The sequence below is a fragment of the Lynx canadensis genome, chromosome B2 (genome assembly GCF_007474595.2).
Source record: "Lynx canadensis isolate LIC74 chromosome B2, mLynCan4.pri.v2, whole genome shotgun sequence".
Taxonomy (NCBI): Eukaryota; Metazoa; Chordata; class Mammalia; order Carnivora; family Felidae; genus Lynx; species Lynx canadensis.
This window is the reverse complement of record NC_044307.1, coordinates 117,462,683-117,479,890: the sequence shown is the minus strand read 5'-3', so window position 1 is coordinate 117,479,890 and position 17,208 is coordinate 117,462,683. Positions and strand designations below refer to the sequence as shown.

General features: G+C 36.4%; 1 protein-coding gene across 1 annotated transcript in view; it reads right to left on the bottom strand.

Annotated features, from left to right (window-relative positions):
- Positions 1-17,208, bottom strand: part of LAMA2 (laminin subunit alpha 2) — a 615,841-nt gene that overhangs the window by 77,662 nt on the left and 520,971 nt on the right. The window contains 4 exon segments of the mRNA XM_030316311.1: positions 2,781-2,935; positions 5,617-5,622; positions 6,998-7,180; positions 9,499-9,615. Of these exon segments, the coding sequence (XP_030172171.1) occupies positions 2,781-2,935; positions 5,617-5,622; positions 6,998-7,180; positions 9,499-9,615 (461 nt within the window).

Below are 17,208 nucleotides of genomic sequence, written 5' to 3'. Positions count from 1 at the left end.
TACATGTCTTTAATTTCTTGGTCATGTTGAGTATGTATCAGGGCCACATTCAGACACTTGTGCCAGGTTACAAATATATTTACAAATCAGGCAGATGTCATCTTCAATAGGCACAAAACTCACTTGAAAAAAATTTGGCTTGCTTCTGTATTTCTAACATCTTATTAAAAAAATAAGACACTTTGCTATAACTTCCATTTCCAAACGTGACTGAAAATTTCCTTGAAAGGCATGGACAATGGTTAATTCTTGTAGCATTTATTTTTAACTTTCAATTTGTATCTTGAGACAGGTTTTATATACTTAACATGCCACAATTTAATCTTTTTCCCCTGGCGGGGGGGTGGGGAGGGTAGGAGAAAACACAACTGATGACTATATGGCATATTTTTAGATTTCTTTATAAGAAGAAATAATAAAAATGTCTGGATTTGCCCACATGATGACTTAAAAAATGTGGCTAAGTGTGTGATTCACAAGAGAACATTTGCTATTTTTGTTTCTTTAAATTAACATTGCAAAATACAGGAGTGATATCTCAATCTCTCTGTTTCCCTTGTTACTACCACCTGCTACAGTTGAGACTCTTATTAAAGTGACCTTCTTTCTAGTATTCTCTCATTTACACCCCAAGCCACTTCCAGATTCATATTCAAAAAAGCACAGCTCTGATAATATTACGTTTCATGTTCGAGAACTTTCAGCTTTTCCTCACCAATGAGGTTTATCTCAGGTATAACTGTGTCTAAACAAAACTTCTCTCCTTACCAGCCAAGGCCAACAAGAGCTGGTCTCCACTGACCTTTCCTGTTTAATGTTCACTCTACTAATAATCCTGGCAAACGAGACCACTCTCTCATGAAATGACCCTGAAACTTCCTTCTCTCTCTGCCTTGCTCATTCTCAGAATGCTCTGCTTCCTTACCCTCCCCTCCCTCATCCAGCACTACCCCACTCAAGGCCTGGCTCAAATTCTTTTCTTTGGAAAATCTGGTCCCTACCAGAGGGGATCTTCCTTTCCAGAACTTTATCCCCCTTCCCATTGCTCACGTACAGTAGCACACTGTTTGGCATTATCTTAGAGTTATTTACGTATATATCTTGTTTTTTCTACGGTGTTATAAACTTTGTACATAAAAGTAGCCTTGAGCATAGGAGATGCTTTTTCTACCTTGGCTTAATCTTAGTTAAAACCACAAACCTCAGACTATCATCTGACTTCTTTTCACTTTGTGCTTCATGTATATCATACTCATGTGTCATCATACTGCCTACACGGTTTTCATATTGTAGCTCAATATGTATCTTCTCAACCCTGGCTGCTGCTTTCACTTTGAGCTTATGTGCATCATCTTGACTAATTTTTTGTCATTTTCTAAATTTCTCTTTAAATTTTTTAACGTTTATTTATTTTTGAGAGAGAGCCCATGCGTGTGGGAGGGGCAGAGAGAGAGGGAAACACAGAATCTGAAGCAGGTTCCAGGCTCTGAGCTGTTAGCAAAGAGCCCGGCGTGGTGCTCGAACCCACAAACTGTGAGATCATGACCTGAGCCGAAGTTGGCCACTTAACCGACTGAGTCCCCCAGGCACCCCTAAATTTCTCTTTAGTCAGCATGAATCCCTTTTTAAAGTGCACCTTGAACTTATTATCTTAGCCTTGTTTAGAGGTATCAGCAATGTAAAATGATATACTGTTACTTGGGCATCATATTATTGGTCCACTACTAAAAAATATATAAATTGATGAGTTAAGAAAAGGCATTTTCTGGTCCTTCTAGCTTCAAAGTTGTTCAGAAAAATGGAACTTTCAATATGGAAGACTTAGGTATCTAAAAGGATTTGAGTATAAACATGACAACACAAAAACTGTTATTTTTTGCTTGCATTTCTAGAGTTGTCATGGGATGAATTTACTAGTCTAGATAAAGTTTCACATTGGCACTTAACAATTCTACCCTGGTTCAACAGATTACTATCTTCTAGAAAGTTCTGTTTTTTTCCTAATAGTTTTCTAATTAGATTAGTAAAGAGCAAAATTTTGATACAACTGAGGTATTCTCCATTCTTAATTCAAAAAAACCTGCAGAAATTATAACCAAAATAATTTTTGTTGTCACTTGTACTCAGACAAAAAATATAGAAAATAGTGGTTCTTCATTGCTATTATTCTATGTACTCTTGTTCATTCCTTCCTGATACAGCCCCACTGATTGGCCTTTTTTGCTTTCATCAAAAGCAAGGAACTCTCATTCATGTCTTTTTAACATACAATCTTGCTATTTGTGCTACTCTATTCAAATACTGATAAAATATAACAAAATTCCCATTTCTTTTTAAAAAATTTAAGTTTATCTATCTGAGAGGGAGAGAGAGACAGTGCAAGCACAAGTGGGGGAGGGGCAGAGAGAGAAGAGAGAGAGAGAGAATCCCACGCAGGCTCTGCATCATTAGTACAAGCCTGATGTGGGGCTCAAACTCACAAACTGCGAGATCATGACCTGAGCCAAAGTCAAACACTTAACCCACTGAGCAACTCAGGTGCCCCACAAAATTCCCATTTCTAAAACAGTAAGTAGCGATTATTCATCCTATGAGATGTATTTTGAAATCTATGGAAAAAAAATCTAACCTTTTATCCTCCTCCCCTACCCTTAAAACAGCGTCAAGTTAAAGGAAAACAAACAGATTATTCAACAGGATACACTGGGAGAAGTTATTCACTCTGGGAATAATACAAAAAAATTACAATCAATTACTGATATTGAAAGTAAAAAGCTTACAGAATTGGCTTGTTTCCGGGCTTGGTTTATCAGTTCCTTTATCTCAGAGATGTTTTTCTTTAGGTTATCCTCAAGTTCCTTGATGGGTTTGAGTTTATCTATTAGACGATCAGCTTCTTGTTCTAGATTTTTCACAGTGGCGTCTGCATCTGCAACTGCATAGACCAAGATTCGTGCACACCACACACACACACACACACACACACACACACACAGAAATGAAAATAGTAGTATGCTCAATTAAATAATTGAAAGGATTTCATCTTATCCACATGACAAAGCAGGGCCATGACTGTTGAAGCACAGTTTGTGATGGCAAATGGGAATATTCCAGTTGGAGCTCAAGCAGGTCAAAGCAGAAATGTTAGAGATAGAGGACCAGTGCTTTGGCTTTGTGATCAAGGTGAAAGTTAGCATTGAAGGTAGAGAATACGAGGAACTCAATTCGATGATTAATTTCTAGCGTCAGCCAAAAATCTAACCTTTATGGAATAGAATTTCAGTTACAGAATCAAGGAAATGAAAGTGTTTTAAAATGTCATCTCATCTGTCCAAGCCAGAACTGTATTTAAATCAGAGTTCTCGCACAAAATTCGTTTTCTTTCTTTTTCTCTCTGTCGTTCTTTGTACATCTTAAAGAGAGAAGCTATCAAAATGTCTTCTGAAAACATTGCAATGTTCAACAACCCTCAGACTGAAGGCCTATGTTAAACTTTAATTAAATCTTTCATGCTGCAGTTCATTTTCATTTTGAAGAATAATTGATTATCCTAATCTCTGTATTAGGTTGAACCATATTAAACTGTCATTTTGATAGGTTAAAGAAGGTTGAATATCGACAATTTGAAAAGGGATTTTAACCCTCAAATAATTGAAGTTTATCACTGATCCAGAGACTTTCTGCATGTGCTTTTTGTAGGAGGGTAAATGACCCATGGAAACCAATTAGCCAATTTCTAGGATGCTGGCAGTCTTACCCAAACCATGTCACTTATTATCTGATTGAGCACGTATTGTTCTTCTTTCTGTCATTGTGACCATGATGAAAAAGTGAAACTACTTAAGGACCAAGGCTGTTCACCCTGCTCGGCTATGAACGATGTACTCTCTGGTGGCCAATGGACCACTGAGAGCTAATCCTCAGGAATGAATCAAACGTGCTCAAAAGGAAGGAAATTATTATTTTCTAAACTAGGTTCTGAATTAAGTATTTTGAACTCATTCATAAATATGAACAATATTGTGACTGATGTTTAAAAGGGACATAGGCCTGTTATTAATTTTAATAGAGTTGCTACATCAAAGCCTGAAATGCAGGTTACTGGCATCAAAGCCCTTGTTATATAATTGCATATTCAACAGAGACACAGTAACTACTTTGTATTGTATACTTTTAATAAGCCATTTGCCCATGTTTTCTTTCCTTTAATTCTCCAATATTACTCTGATTTTCTACAAATTATTCTAGAATTGAGAAAAATGGCTTAGATTTGGATTCATGGGAAAAAGGAAAAGGGTAAAGCAAAGGACACTTAAGGTTCGTCCAAGAAATGATTCTTTTCTTTGAAGCTTCCAGATTCTAATCAAATGTTTCTAAATGAAATTTGAATTTCCCCACCTCTCTCATTCCCCTCACCCCATCTTCTGAAGCAGATTAAGTCTTTTGGAAATTATCTTGTTGATGGTTTTAAAAATAAATAATCTGTAATAGTGAGTCTGATACTTTCTTGTATAGTAGTTTTTAAAAACTTCTGACTTTCTTCCATAATTATTTCAGCATATAGATTTTAAAATCACCTTTGAAGATATATTATGATTATGTTTTTCTAGAAAATTATCTATCTCTATTAGGCTCTAAAATTCATCAGCATAGAGTTTTGACAAGTACTCTCTTATGTGTTCAATTCCCACCCCCCCTCCCGTACTTTGTTATAGTTCCTTTAGAACTTTGCCTATCTGTGCTTTATCATTCTTGATTAAGCCTGCCAACAATTTAAAATGTTTTATCTTTACATTCCTAAAGATCTACCTCTTGTATTTATCAAGTATATTATTTTTCTCTTTTAATTCACCATTTTTTTCATCTTCTTTCTTTTAATTTTATTTTGTCTAATTTATAGGGTTGATTACCTAAAATGTTCATTTCACTGCTTGTTTAGTGAGTTGATCACACTCATTTTCCACTGAGGACAGCCTTGGTCATATTTCCCAGGTTTTGATATGTTGGACTGTATGTTATTTCCTATTCTGCGGTTTTATTTCTGACTTTGAGTTTAAGCTATGAGATGTTTAAGAGAGAATATTATTATATCCCAATAATTTCTCATTTAGTAAGATCTAATTTTATTAATTATATTAGGGGCTTCTCCAAGGATAATTCTCTAGAAGTTGAGAATAATTATTCATTAGGAGGGGGGAATGTGAGCTCCAGGGGAGAAAAGCAATGACAACAACATATATCTGATCTATTTTAATCCTGCTGCAAGGAAGTCATTTGAACTTCAGTGGTGGAATCTGTGTCATGAGAGGCATCACAATTTAGCTCAATTTGTGGAAGAATTCTGTTTTCCACCTTTCTGTTGGTATCATACAGATATTTCACTAATTTCTATAACACAATTGAAAATACTTAATATCAAATACATCCACATGCTAACTTTTTGTAAAGGAATATGTGCTTTTTTTAATGTATCTAGCGTCAATGCTGTGACACTGGAAAGCATAGCCATGTCATGTTAAAGCAATACCCAAACACACTAACATGCAAAGCTGAAGCTTTTGCAATAGGCAATCAAGCATGAAGTTGTTAAAAGCATGCAAGTAAACATATACATACTGATTTCTGCAGGTAATTTCATATGGAAGCAAAACAAAAAGAAATTAGAAAATTCATGAGGAAATATTTTTAGAGATATTACAAAGCAGTGATGATCAAAAAATGGTACTTGTCACAAGTCGTCCTAATAACAAATGCACCCTATTTTAAGTCAAACAAGTGTTATCAAATAAAAATCCACAGATACGTGTCAGTTAGCAGGCTATTGTTCTGAAAGACAGAAAACAGACCCAGTTTAATTAATATCACAGATAACTATCTCTAGATAGAGGGTAGGATCAAAGAGTTAGAGATAAATATTATGAAAAGGCCATATCAGATGAGAATCAATCTGAAGTGGAATGAAATGATCTCTTAAATTTTAAAATAAGTAAAAGAGAATGATATTTACTTTAAAACTAATTTTCATTCTTTTTTGAGTGTGTGTGTGCGGGGATATTGTGATTTGGTATGCATTAGAACCATTTATTCAGCTGGCAATGATGTTAAAAAACAGCACCCGAATTAGAGAACATGTAACATCAGTAACAGTGTTTTCGTTATTGCACGGATTAAACATTTTGACACCCAGTGAAAATGTTGGTGTATAAATAGAGGGCTTGTCTCTTGAGAGTATCAAGTACAAAAAACCAGGCGTCTCTTTTGGTGAAATCACAGAGTGAGATAATGTTCTATCACTTCACAGAATGGAAAAAAGAATATAAAAATATCCTAATGTTTATTGACTACAGTTTAGTAATTTAAATTATCATTATATTAAGTTCTACCACATTTTCTCAGCAAAATCCTTATGAACTTGACATAATTTAATGCAATACACAAAAGATGTGAAGAAATATTCTTGATACAGTACACAAATACTTACATTTCCTGAAAATATTAACTAGAATTTAAATAATGAAATATTAATATTTTGTAATTTTAATGCATTTCAGGCCGATATCATTTTAATATCCTGTTATACAGCTCTGCTATTAAGTGTAGTCCTTGGCCTCTATGTTCCAAGGAACTTCACCAACTTGGGGGATATAATTTCCCAAGCACAACTGTGTTTTCAGTTACACTGAAGGATTAAAAATGTATTTGGCCAAAAAAAGAACAAAAAAGTATTTGGCATCCCTATACCAAAAATCATGCAGATTTTGAGAAGTTTAATTTCCTCTGGACTGGGCAAAATGTGGATGAAGAAAGCACTATGCAGAGCCTGGGGACTTGGGTTCTAGTTCTGGAGCCACAGACGCTCCATTCTGGAGCCCAGTCTATGAGGAGAGCAGACAACATCACCGTGGGGTCTCCTCCAGCTCTAAGAGTTATGAGGCTAGGGTACTTTTATAGCGTGAAGAAACAAATGACACGATCAAAGTGAAAAAGGAGATCTTACTGTTCTTCGAAGGATCTTTTACCACAGCATTTGTTTTGGCTATGCTGTCTGCCAGTTGATTGTAATTTTTCTTCAGGCCGTCAAGGTCCTGGTGGAGATCTTTAATCCGTGCCAGCACATGTTTTGCTGTGTCGTTGGCTTGTCTCGCTTTGTCCTTAACACCTTGCAGTTTAGCGGCTGTGTCTGCCAGCAGAAGAAGGTGTAAGGAGCAAAACAAAGGGTGTGGGGTTGGTGGCTTACTCCATGCTTGTCAAAGGGAGAAGGTGGCTTGCCGACCTCAGGGACACACACACAAAGGGAAAGGCTGAACTTTGTCTCATCAGGTTATAGCAAATGAAATAAATTTTTAGCTAAATTAAATTTTCTCAGGGACCTTTGCTACGCATATTTGATTAGCTCTTCCGATAGCAGAGTTATTATTCTAAATGTTCATCGTCTAAGGGTACATTGTGATTTGCTGCTGAACTTATTAGACAGAGAAATTTATCCATGAGTCATAGTTTCATCTGCACATTCAGAAGGGGGGATGGTGAATGTACTTCAACTTAAAGGTGGAGAGACCTTCTCAGTTCTTTTACACCATGTGTTTATGTATTTACATTTATTTTTAGCATCGGAAATTTTCTATAAATGTCCTTGCTACTGAAGGACACGACATGCAATCCTGGAAAGTTAGGTTTTTTTAATGTTAAAAAAGTAAAAACAATGAATATTTCCTGTATTATATAAATGTATGCATTAGTTTCCTTGATCATAATTTGTGTAAAAAACATACACTGAAGAAATAGATGACAACCAGTATGTGTAGATTAGTGGTTAAGACCACAGGCTCCAAGAGCCCCTGGGTGACTAAGTTGGTTAAGCATCCAGCTCTTGATCTCAGCTCAGGTCATAATCTCATGGTTCGTGAGTTCAAGCCCCACGTCAGGCTCTGTACTGGCAGTGCAGAGCCTGCTTGGGATTCTCTCTCTCTCCCTCTCTCTACCCCTCCCCCACTTGTGTGTACTCTCTCTCTCTCTCTCTCTCTCTCAAAATAAATAAATAAACTTTAAAGCAAAAAGAAAAAAAAAGACTACAGGCTCTGAAGTTAAGCTGTGGGGTTCAAATCTCATATATACCACTTTTAACAAGGGCCTTCAGTAGCTTATTTGTTTCTTAAGTTCCACATATGAGTGAAATCATACGATATTTGTCTTTCTCTGACTTATCTGCTTAGCATAATACCGTGTGTCAGTTTGTCACCTAAAAAGTGTGGATAATACTGTTTACTTTATAGGATTAGTATGAGGATCGCATACACTTAACAAGCATATTGGATAAGCACCCAAGAAATCTTAGCACACTTTGTTATTGTTCTTTCATGATATGAAAAATATAAAGGAGAGTGCTTTTAGGAACTAATACCAAACAGCAACTTCAAGTACTTACAACAGGTAGGAAGATATTACAGACAGGGTTCCATCATTAATGTTTGAAAGCTGAAACATTTAAGGACTGAACTTCGCGAAGACAGATGTGCTGATGGTTGCCAGAGGGGAAGTTGGTGGGGAGGCTGAGCAAAAGGGGTGAAGGGTAGTGGGAGGTCTCCCCTTATGTCATGAATAAGTCATAGAAATAAATACACAGTATAAGGGATATAGTCAATGCTACTGTAACAGCATTGTATCAGAAAAGACCGAAAAGACTGTAGCTACTTGTGGTAGCATAACCTATAGCATAACCTATAGAGGAGTTGAATCAGTATGTTGTACACTTGAAAATAATGTAATGATATGCATCAACTATACTCAAAAAAAAAATGATGTGCAGAAAGGCTCTCACCTGTTACTGTAGGTACTATAATTATCTACTGTAGGTACTATAATTATCTGCTGCAGCTTTTCAAGAACAGTACTCATGTGGTTTTATTTTTTCTCATTAATATAAGATTACAAATAATATTATTTCTAATAATAATAGTCTTATTAGGAATAAGATTTCCCGGGCTGACACATGGAAGAACAGTATAATCACAACATGGCTCTATTTTCTTTTTTTGCAACATATACCTATGGCTGTCAGCCAGGGTAATAGAGCATAAGACATACCACAGTGTGAAGTATACTTTAATCTCTCATTCTCGCAAAGAAGAATTCATAAGTAAGAAAACCAATATCTAAGTTCCTGACAACAGTCCAAGTGCAGTGTCAGAAAAAATGGTAAACGTTAGAACATTCTTTAAAAGTTCAGGTCAACTGAAGGGCGCCTGGGTGGCTCAGTCGGTTGAGCGTCTGACTTCGGCTCAGGCCATGATCTCACGGTTTGTGAGTTCCAGCCCCGTGTTGGGCTCTGTGCTGACAGCTCAGAGCCTAGAGCCTGCTTCAGATTCTGTGTCTCCCTCTCTCTCTCTGCCCTTCCCTTGCTCATGCTGTCTCTATCTCTCATAAACAAATAAACTTAAAAAAAAATTAAAAAAGAAGTTCAGGTCAACGGACACTGAGTGAGGTGTATGGAATGCTTACCGTCGGGAATGGCTGATGACTTTGCCAAAGTGTCATTCAAAGCTCTCAGGAGATCTCCATTTTTAACATCTGCATTTTCTAATCGGGTTATTAAGCCATTCAGATAATCATCATTTTCTGTGGGTAGAAAACAACAAAAAAGATGAAATAATTTTAATCATCTTTGAGTTTATACATCTCTGATCTGGATATATCATTTCACATTATTTTAATATAAAGCTTATAAAAGGCAGGAGAATTAACTTAATTCTTTTAATTAATTGGCATCTATCAATACATATATTTCAGATAATATAAAAGAATGTGTTTATGAAATAACCATTTCACTCTCCAACACGTTTTACAACCATGTTTTTTTCTTGGTATCTGATCTTTCTCTGACTTAATTTGATGATTTTCTATGGAGAAAAAACTTCAAAAGAATCAATCTTTTATTGCATTCATAATGATGCCCTCTTGACATCATTCCCATGAATATAATTATTTTCAAAATTTCATTACCAAAATGGATCGTTTGGATTGGCTTTTAAAAATCTCAAATAGTTATGATTGTTAAGTAGAATCTCCCAACTTCAGTAAATATCACATTAATATTTATTTGAAAGAGAAATACAAGTCATAGGAATGAAAAAACTTCTAGTACATTTCTGATAAATTGGCATTTCTAATAGAGAAAATAATATTTTATAAACTGCTCTCAAATAGGCTTTCTATAGGTTTTTTTCTTGCTACCTTAGCATGATTACTTTAACATTAAACAAAAAAAAAACCCACTTATTGGAGATAATTTAATATTACAATGTACATTTTTCAGCTTCTTTCCACTAGTTTTTAACATTGTCCAAACTTTGGCTTAGTTTGTATTATAATAGCAACTAAGAGGTTCAGAGTTTGAGGGTAACAATATAAAGGATAAAGTTATGGAATGTTTTAGGAAAAAGAAAATAAAGATCCAATTTGCTGATAGAACAACATAAGTTTCGAAGCTTTGCTTAAATACACATCAATTTGCAAATATATCTTAAGACTGAATCTAAAAAAAAAATTAAAAAAATGAAAAAAAAAAGACTGAATCTGTCTTGTTTTTTCTCTAAGCATCATTTATTAGTGAACAGTGTAATTGAATAAATGAACGATATGAAATTCTGGGCTTCCTCTAATACTTTTTACCTCTCTGAATGGATAAAGCAGATCATTTCTTAAAAAAATTTTTTTTAAATAGTTTTTTATGCCATAATTTTTTTCGCTGGCCAGATGCATGCTAATCGTTTCAAATAGCTCTACAGAAATGCAAAATGTAAATAAAAGGCAGAGTCCTCAATTAAAGAGGAACACTGAGAAAGGACCAGGGAAGAGGGAGTCCCCTCCTGGCCTGGACTGACAGAGACATTCAGTGACAGTAATGACCGGCAGTCTGTATGTATGTGTATATGATACAGCAACTTCAAGATATATGTGCTATTACCATCTCCGACTTACAAATGAGGAAATGGAGGCTTAGAGAATTTATGTAAATTTCCTAAATTTGCATGATTAGTAAATGGCAGGGAATTCAAATCCACGTGGTCTTATTCCAGAAATTGTGCTCTTCATGGCCACAGTGTGCTAGGGATTGGTAATCAAAGCCGGGATCCGCAGGGCATGCTAGGTGGTGGCGTTCTTCCCCACCCACACTGGCCTCCCTTCCTTTCACCTCAGCTCTCTTCTCATTTTCTCCTTTGTTGCCTTAAAAAATTGGCCCCAGTTAAAGAAATCTCATGAGCCTCACACAAACACTATGTACAGAATCAACTTGGAATATTAGAGAAGATTAGCCATGCCTACGTGCGAAATGACAGGCAGATGTACAGAGTGTTCCACATTTTTACAAATAGAAATAATTACCCAATTAAAGTAAAGCACCTAAGATTAGCGCATTCAAAGGAAGAGTAAGATATCATTTCTCATTTATCAGGTTGGGAAAAGTTAAATGTCTGATAATACCAAGTGGTTGCAAGAGTGTTGGTGGAAGTTCAAATCGATGTTATTTTCTGAAGAACAATTTAATACATTTCTTAGGATTTTAAATAGACCTGTATTTGTCCCAGCAATTGCACTGCCAGAAATTTAGCCTGCAGATATACTTATGAAACCATATTAATGTGTATCTTCCAGAATGTCCGTTAGATCTTTATTTGTAATAGCAAAACAGGAGAAATAGCAAAAATGCTCTGTATTAAGGAACGTTTCTATCACTATGGCAATGGTACATACGTAGTCTTTAAAAAGAATTAGGTGAGTGGGTGCAGATATGAAAGAAAAAAAAAGATCCTTAAGATCTTTCTCATGAAAATGAGCAAGACATACCATATACATACCAACACATGGATATAAAAACTTGTCAGGGTGGGGTCTGGCGGTGGGTAGGTGGCACAGAACATACCAGAGAACCCTGACAGTACTTACAGCAGCAAGGGAGTTGATGGTGGTGTGGGAAGTGGTGTACTAAAACCTTTCATTTTGTACCTGGTCATGCTGATCATATTGCTTTCTTGGTGCAGATATTTCTATTCTTTTATTTAAAAGAATTAAAAAAACACAATAAAAAATGACTACAGCAACCTGAACTATGGCAGACCGCTATTGCCAACACCAAAACTGTTGTTTTCATCGTTTTCCTGGTACCTAGCGTGGGCAGGCCAGGCCAGGCCAGACTAGGTCTCACACAACTGTGCCGTAATGGCCTTGATTTGGTTGTATGCATACCCCTCGTAGAGGCAGTGCCTCTGACTTCTCAGAGGAACCGAGCAGGCCCCTGTCAGCTGGAGAACAACCCTGGCCTTTACTGGCCTTCATCTGGGAAGGATAGCAAAGGGAAAGGAAGATGAATCAAGGATTCTTTTTTTTTTTAATTTTTTTTTCAATGTTTATTTATTTTTGGGACAGAGAGAGACAGAGCATGAACGGGGGAGGGGCAGAGAGAGAGGGAGACACAGAATCGGAAACAGGCTCCAGGCTCTGAGCCATCAGCCCAGAGCCTGACGCGGGGCTCGAACTCACGGACCGCGAGATCGTGACCTGGCTGAAGTCGGACGCTTAACTGACTGCGCCACCCAGGCACCCCTGAATCAAGGATTCTTAACGATCAGTGCTCTGAATGTGAAAAAGAGGACTGAACAGATTAATGACCCACTTCATTTCACGTAAGGGCTTTATAGGCAGATAGATTAAACCACTGTTATACAATAGTAAGGTAAGCACAGGCTACAGTTTAATGCATCTGCTTTCAAGCTCCAAGCCAAAGACCTAATGTCACTGAAAAACAAAGCATAAAATATCCCAGCAAAGCATGGTTCTAAAACATCAATGTGTCCATCTCAGTCACTAAGATGTTATTATTTTCAATTCCAGTGCCTCAAAGTATACTTTCCAAGTAATTAGATTTTCTCCTCTGTCAATCATGATTCATCTTTCTTTTAATACTTCGGTTATTTTCACTGTTTGTACTAAAATAAAATCTTTGGATAGGTCATTGAAAGTCTACTTTCAGAAAGAAAGCCAGTCTGATTATGACTGTGATAGCTATATGAACCCCTTACAAATAAAGGGCTGCTCTTTTGATATTAACTTGTAAGTCTTCATCAATTAAGGAAATGGAACAGTACAAATTTTATTTCTTAGCTTCTTGATTGGATTTGATTTTTTAAATAATGAAGCATTCAAAATGTTCTGGAAAGCAAGATCTTCATGTACAATGACAAAAAAACACATTAGTTTAAAGGGCATCACTTGGTTTATACTATTTTGTGCATTCGGAGAGCAAATGCTGGCTGAACAAGCAGGCTAATTATTCCAAAGAAAGAACGATCCGAAGTACATTGTTGCTGCTGTCCCTCAAGTTCCAAAGCAGTAATTTTGCTCCTCTGCTTTCTGTACTAGAAAATAAAAATGTGAATATTCTGACCCCACTCTGAATTCTATGTTTCACCTACTTGATTCGGATTCCTTCTTGATGTATCCTTTCTTACATTCTGATCATTTTTTTTTTCCCCCTGAAGTAGTTTCTGGAATTTCTCAAACCCAATCTAAATACTTTATAGCTTCATCAATAGAATTAGGTGAATAGAAGCTGTGTACAGAAAAGTAGTGCAGATTTCAAAATGGAAAACTTGAGAAATTATAGCAATGAAAAGCTCAAAAAATAAGCACTCCAAGGTTGGCTTTAAATGAAAACACATATGAGGCAGAGTGGCTCCATAGGTGACATGCAAGGAAGATTACATTTGGCCCAGTTTGTACTGTAACACGACCACAGAAATGGAATTATTAATAGTTAAAAGAACACCTACCCAATTCTTTAGTTGTCATTTCTGAAGAACAAGAAAGGGTCAGATTTGTGATTCATAGTGACATTTAGAGGATTTCCTCTCATTTCCTCGGCTCTTGAACCCAGTAGCTGTAATCAAGTCATTCCTTCTATTTTCTCTCTAGACACCACACTCACCAAACCTCAAAGGCCATACACACATGCTTTCAGCTCTGGTTCCCCCTTTCTCATCCTGTCCTCACACATGAGAAGACAAGTGTCCAGAAATGGGTTTGGCAGAGGCAGAGGTCATAAAGTGAGGGGAAGAAGCAGAGCGGTAAGGGTAGACTGCGAACCTTCCGGACAATGTCATTTCCCTTTGTTGCCTGTCAGCTGACATTGTGAGGCAGACATATTCAAAACGAAAATCACAAGACAGAGTTGTAAGTCAGTTCCACTAAGAGTACACATTTACTCGTGTCTCTGAAGCTGTGCTGAATAGGGTTTAGAGTTTAGATTAGAACTGGTGACTTTGAACAATGCTATGCTGTATCTTAAAGCTGTAAATGTGATTTCTTTCATCATCAATAATGATCTTTTACAAAATTCTAGTCATTAAAAATGTCATGTGGTGCAATGAAATCCTTATAAGACTTAGAGATGGAAGTTTTGGGTTCAAATGCCAATTCTATCCCTTTTTACACGTATAAATGAGGACAGCACATTTCTTTGTATGACTGATATGAGAAATAAATCTGAGGATATATGAGAAAGTATTGGCTTTATGACAGGCAGTAAATGGTAACAAAATAATTCACATTGGCTTGATAATGGCTTTGATGTATTTACCAGTTTTCAATAATGTTGAAATAGGTTTCAGCTAAATATAAGAATGCTTTTAAACAGATTTTAATGAAATATTCTATTTGACTATCCAAACTCATTACGTTCTTCAAATGCAATTTTTAGTTTTTATTTATGCACAAGCAAATACCTTGAGAGAATCTCTCATTCATAAGGATGAAATTCACAGAATGACTATTAATTTTCAAGGGGTCTGGTTAAATGGAATCTCTCCTGCCAAACTACCATCCAGATAACATTTTGCAATGAACTTGATTACCATGATATTTGTCTTATTATGAACTACTACTTTGATGGATCCTTATCACTTCTGGTTTTCTTCTTTAAACAAAAATGAAGGAATATCCTCTTTAGGATTTCCTTGTAAAAAAAAAATCCATGTCACTTTCATTTGTCACAAATGTGCTTTATGTTTTCTTGTGAAGGCACCTTCTAAGCTAGAGAGCAGATTAATAATGTTTGCAGCATTTTTGTGTGTGGTTCTGAAGCAGAAAGGGATCGGCATGAGGTCATGTAAAATATCTTGATTTTGACCTTCCTGGTAATGAGAGATTTCTGCTACCTTGGGTATTCATCCACTTATTCATTTATCAAGCATTTGTTAGAATCATTAAGTGTCACTGTGTCACCTTCTTAACTATGGAAGAAGCTCAGTGTTTTTATCCAGCTATGCGTAAAAGCATAGGCTTTGGAGCCAGACTAATTGTGGGCTAAAGTGTTGGTCCCACTGTACAAATGTGGTATAATTCAAATTGCTGGTGTTTATTCAAATCAAATGATTTTGTTTTATATATGAGAGGTGGCCAGCCTTACTAAATTACATAATATATGATTGTGTTACACAATTTTTAAATTTTATTATATTACATGATATATTTTCTTCTATGAACATTTTAAGAACATTGGAGGTACAATTTTCCTCAAATAACTTCACTCTTAGTTTTTCCACCCACCTATACAGTCCTTTGTCTTCTTAATACTGAGATTTCCAAAAAGTCTGCCCTCTAGGTCAACCTCACAACCCAGGGCAGGAAGCTGAGGCCTTGCAGAAGGATGGGCAGCTGCATAAGGAAGAAAGCTGGGCAAAAGTGAGACCCTGCTTCCTGTCCCTGGCCTCCTGTCACTGACTTGATGAGGTTGCTATGCCAGTCTTCCCACATTTTGTACTTCTATCCCTCCTTCATGATGTTATTCCTATGTTTCCTTTTCCCCAGATGCTGTCACAACTTTGAGATATGTCCGATCTCTGATTGCCTATTTTGCCCAGACATGTATATTAGAGTTCCCGTTCATGGGAACCTCTGAGGTCACTTAATGGGTGGGTCTACAGGGAAGCATATTACTGAGAAACCTTGCCCTTAACTGAAAGGGCCAAATGAGGTCTTGTTCATCATGGGCACAATGCTTGAAAGGCCCTCAGTAAATTTCAGGTGCAACTGAATATGCCCTTCCTCCCACTAGAGAAAGGGCCATAATAGGAAATCTGAGGAGAGGAGGGAAGGGGTCCTTGTGTGGATATCCAGGATATCCAGGATGTCCAAATCCTGGATATCCAAAGACTTAAGATACCAAAATAGAGGCAAATCCTCTCTTCAGCCAGTGTAACAAGAAACCAAAATGACCAGACATTAAAACACACTTATGGTACCTCTAGGACAAGCTCTGAAGCCCGACTGTGAGCCTGCTCATTTTGTTTTGGCCAGCAAGGTATTCTAGAAGAAATTGAATTAGAATACCTTCAAGTAAGGCAAGTACTGTCTGGTCCAACAATTCCTACTTGTCCATATCTGCCACTACTTTGTCCCTTTACATTTGAACTTCTACACCAAGTCCAACCTGATTTTGTTATCTTGATTTTCTCTATTCACACTCCCAAGGAGGAACTACAGCTCTGTATGAAAACTCAGCAATTTCTATGGGAAAAGGTTGTTTTGTTCTTCAGACTATGGGAGACTAGGGGATCCAGGCTCAATTTCATCGATTCAATCCAAGAATTGTTTTTTTTTTTTTTGTCAATGGAACAGATTTTGTCTTTCATATGCCTATCTTTAGAAAGGCTGATTTTGGCAAATGGTAGTATGTGAATTCAAAGGCGGTACATGTTTAGTAATGAAAGAATGCTTTGGACAAAATTTAACTCCTGCATCATACTTTGGTTTAACAGCACTACAGCATTTCTGTTTATTCTTTTTTTTTTTTTTTTTTTCTAATCTAAAATAACATTGTAGAATCTTACCAGGTTAGTAATTACAACTGTATTACATTCATGAAGGGAGAACTTTTCTGATATACTTGTCTGGACGGAAAGCCCAAGTGTTAGGAGGATCAGAGCATAGAAGAAAAATATTGATTAATTTGATAAAAGTTCATGTTTGGGATAATTTTGTTACTGTTCTTTGTGCTGGACAGTACTATGCGTCATGCAATTCACCGAATCAATATGTCTGCGTTTGGGAATAGATCTTTTTATTTCATATGAGTGTCATCCAGTTTATAGAAATGTTATCTATTCACTCATAAGTGATTGATGTCACTTATTTGTATGAATACAAAAATTAAGG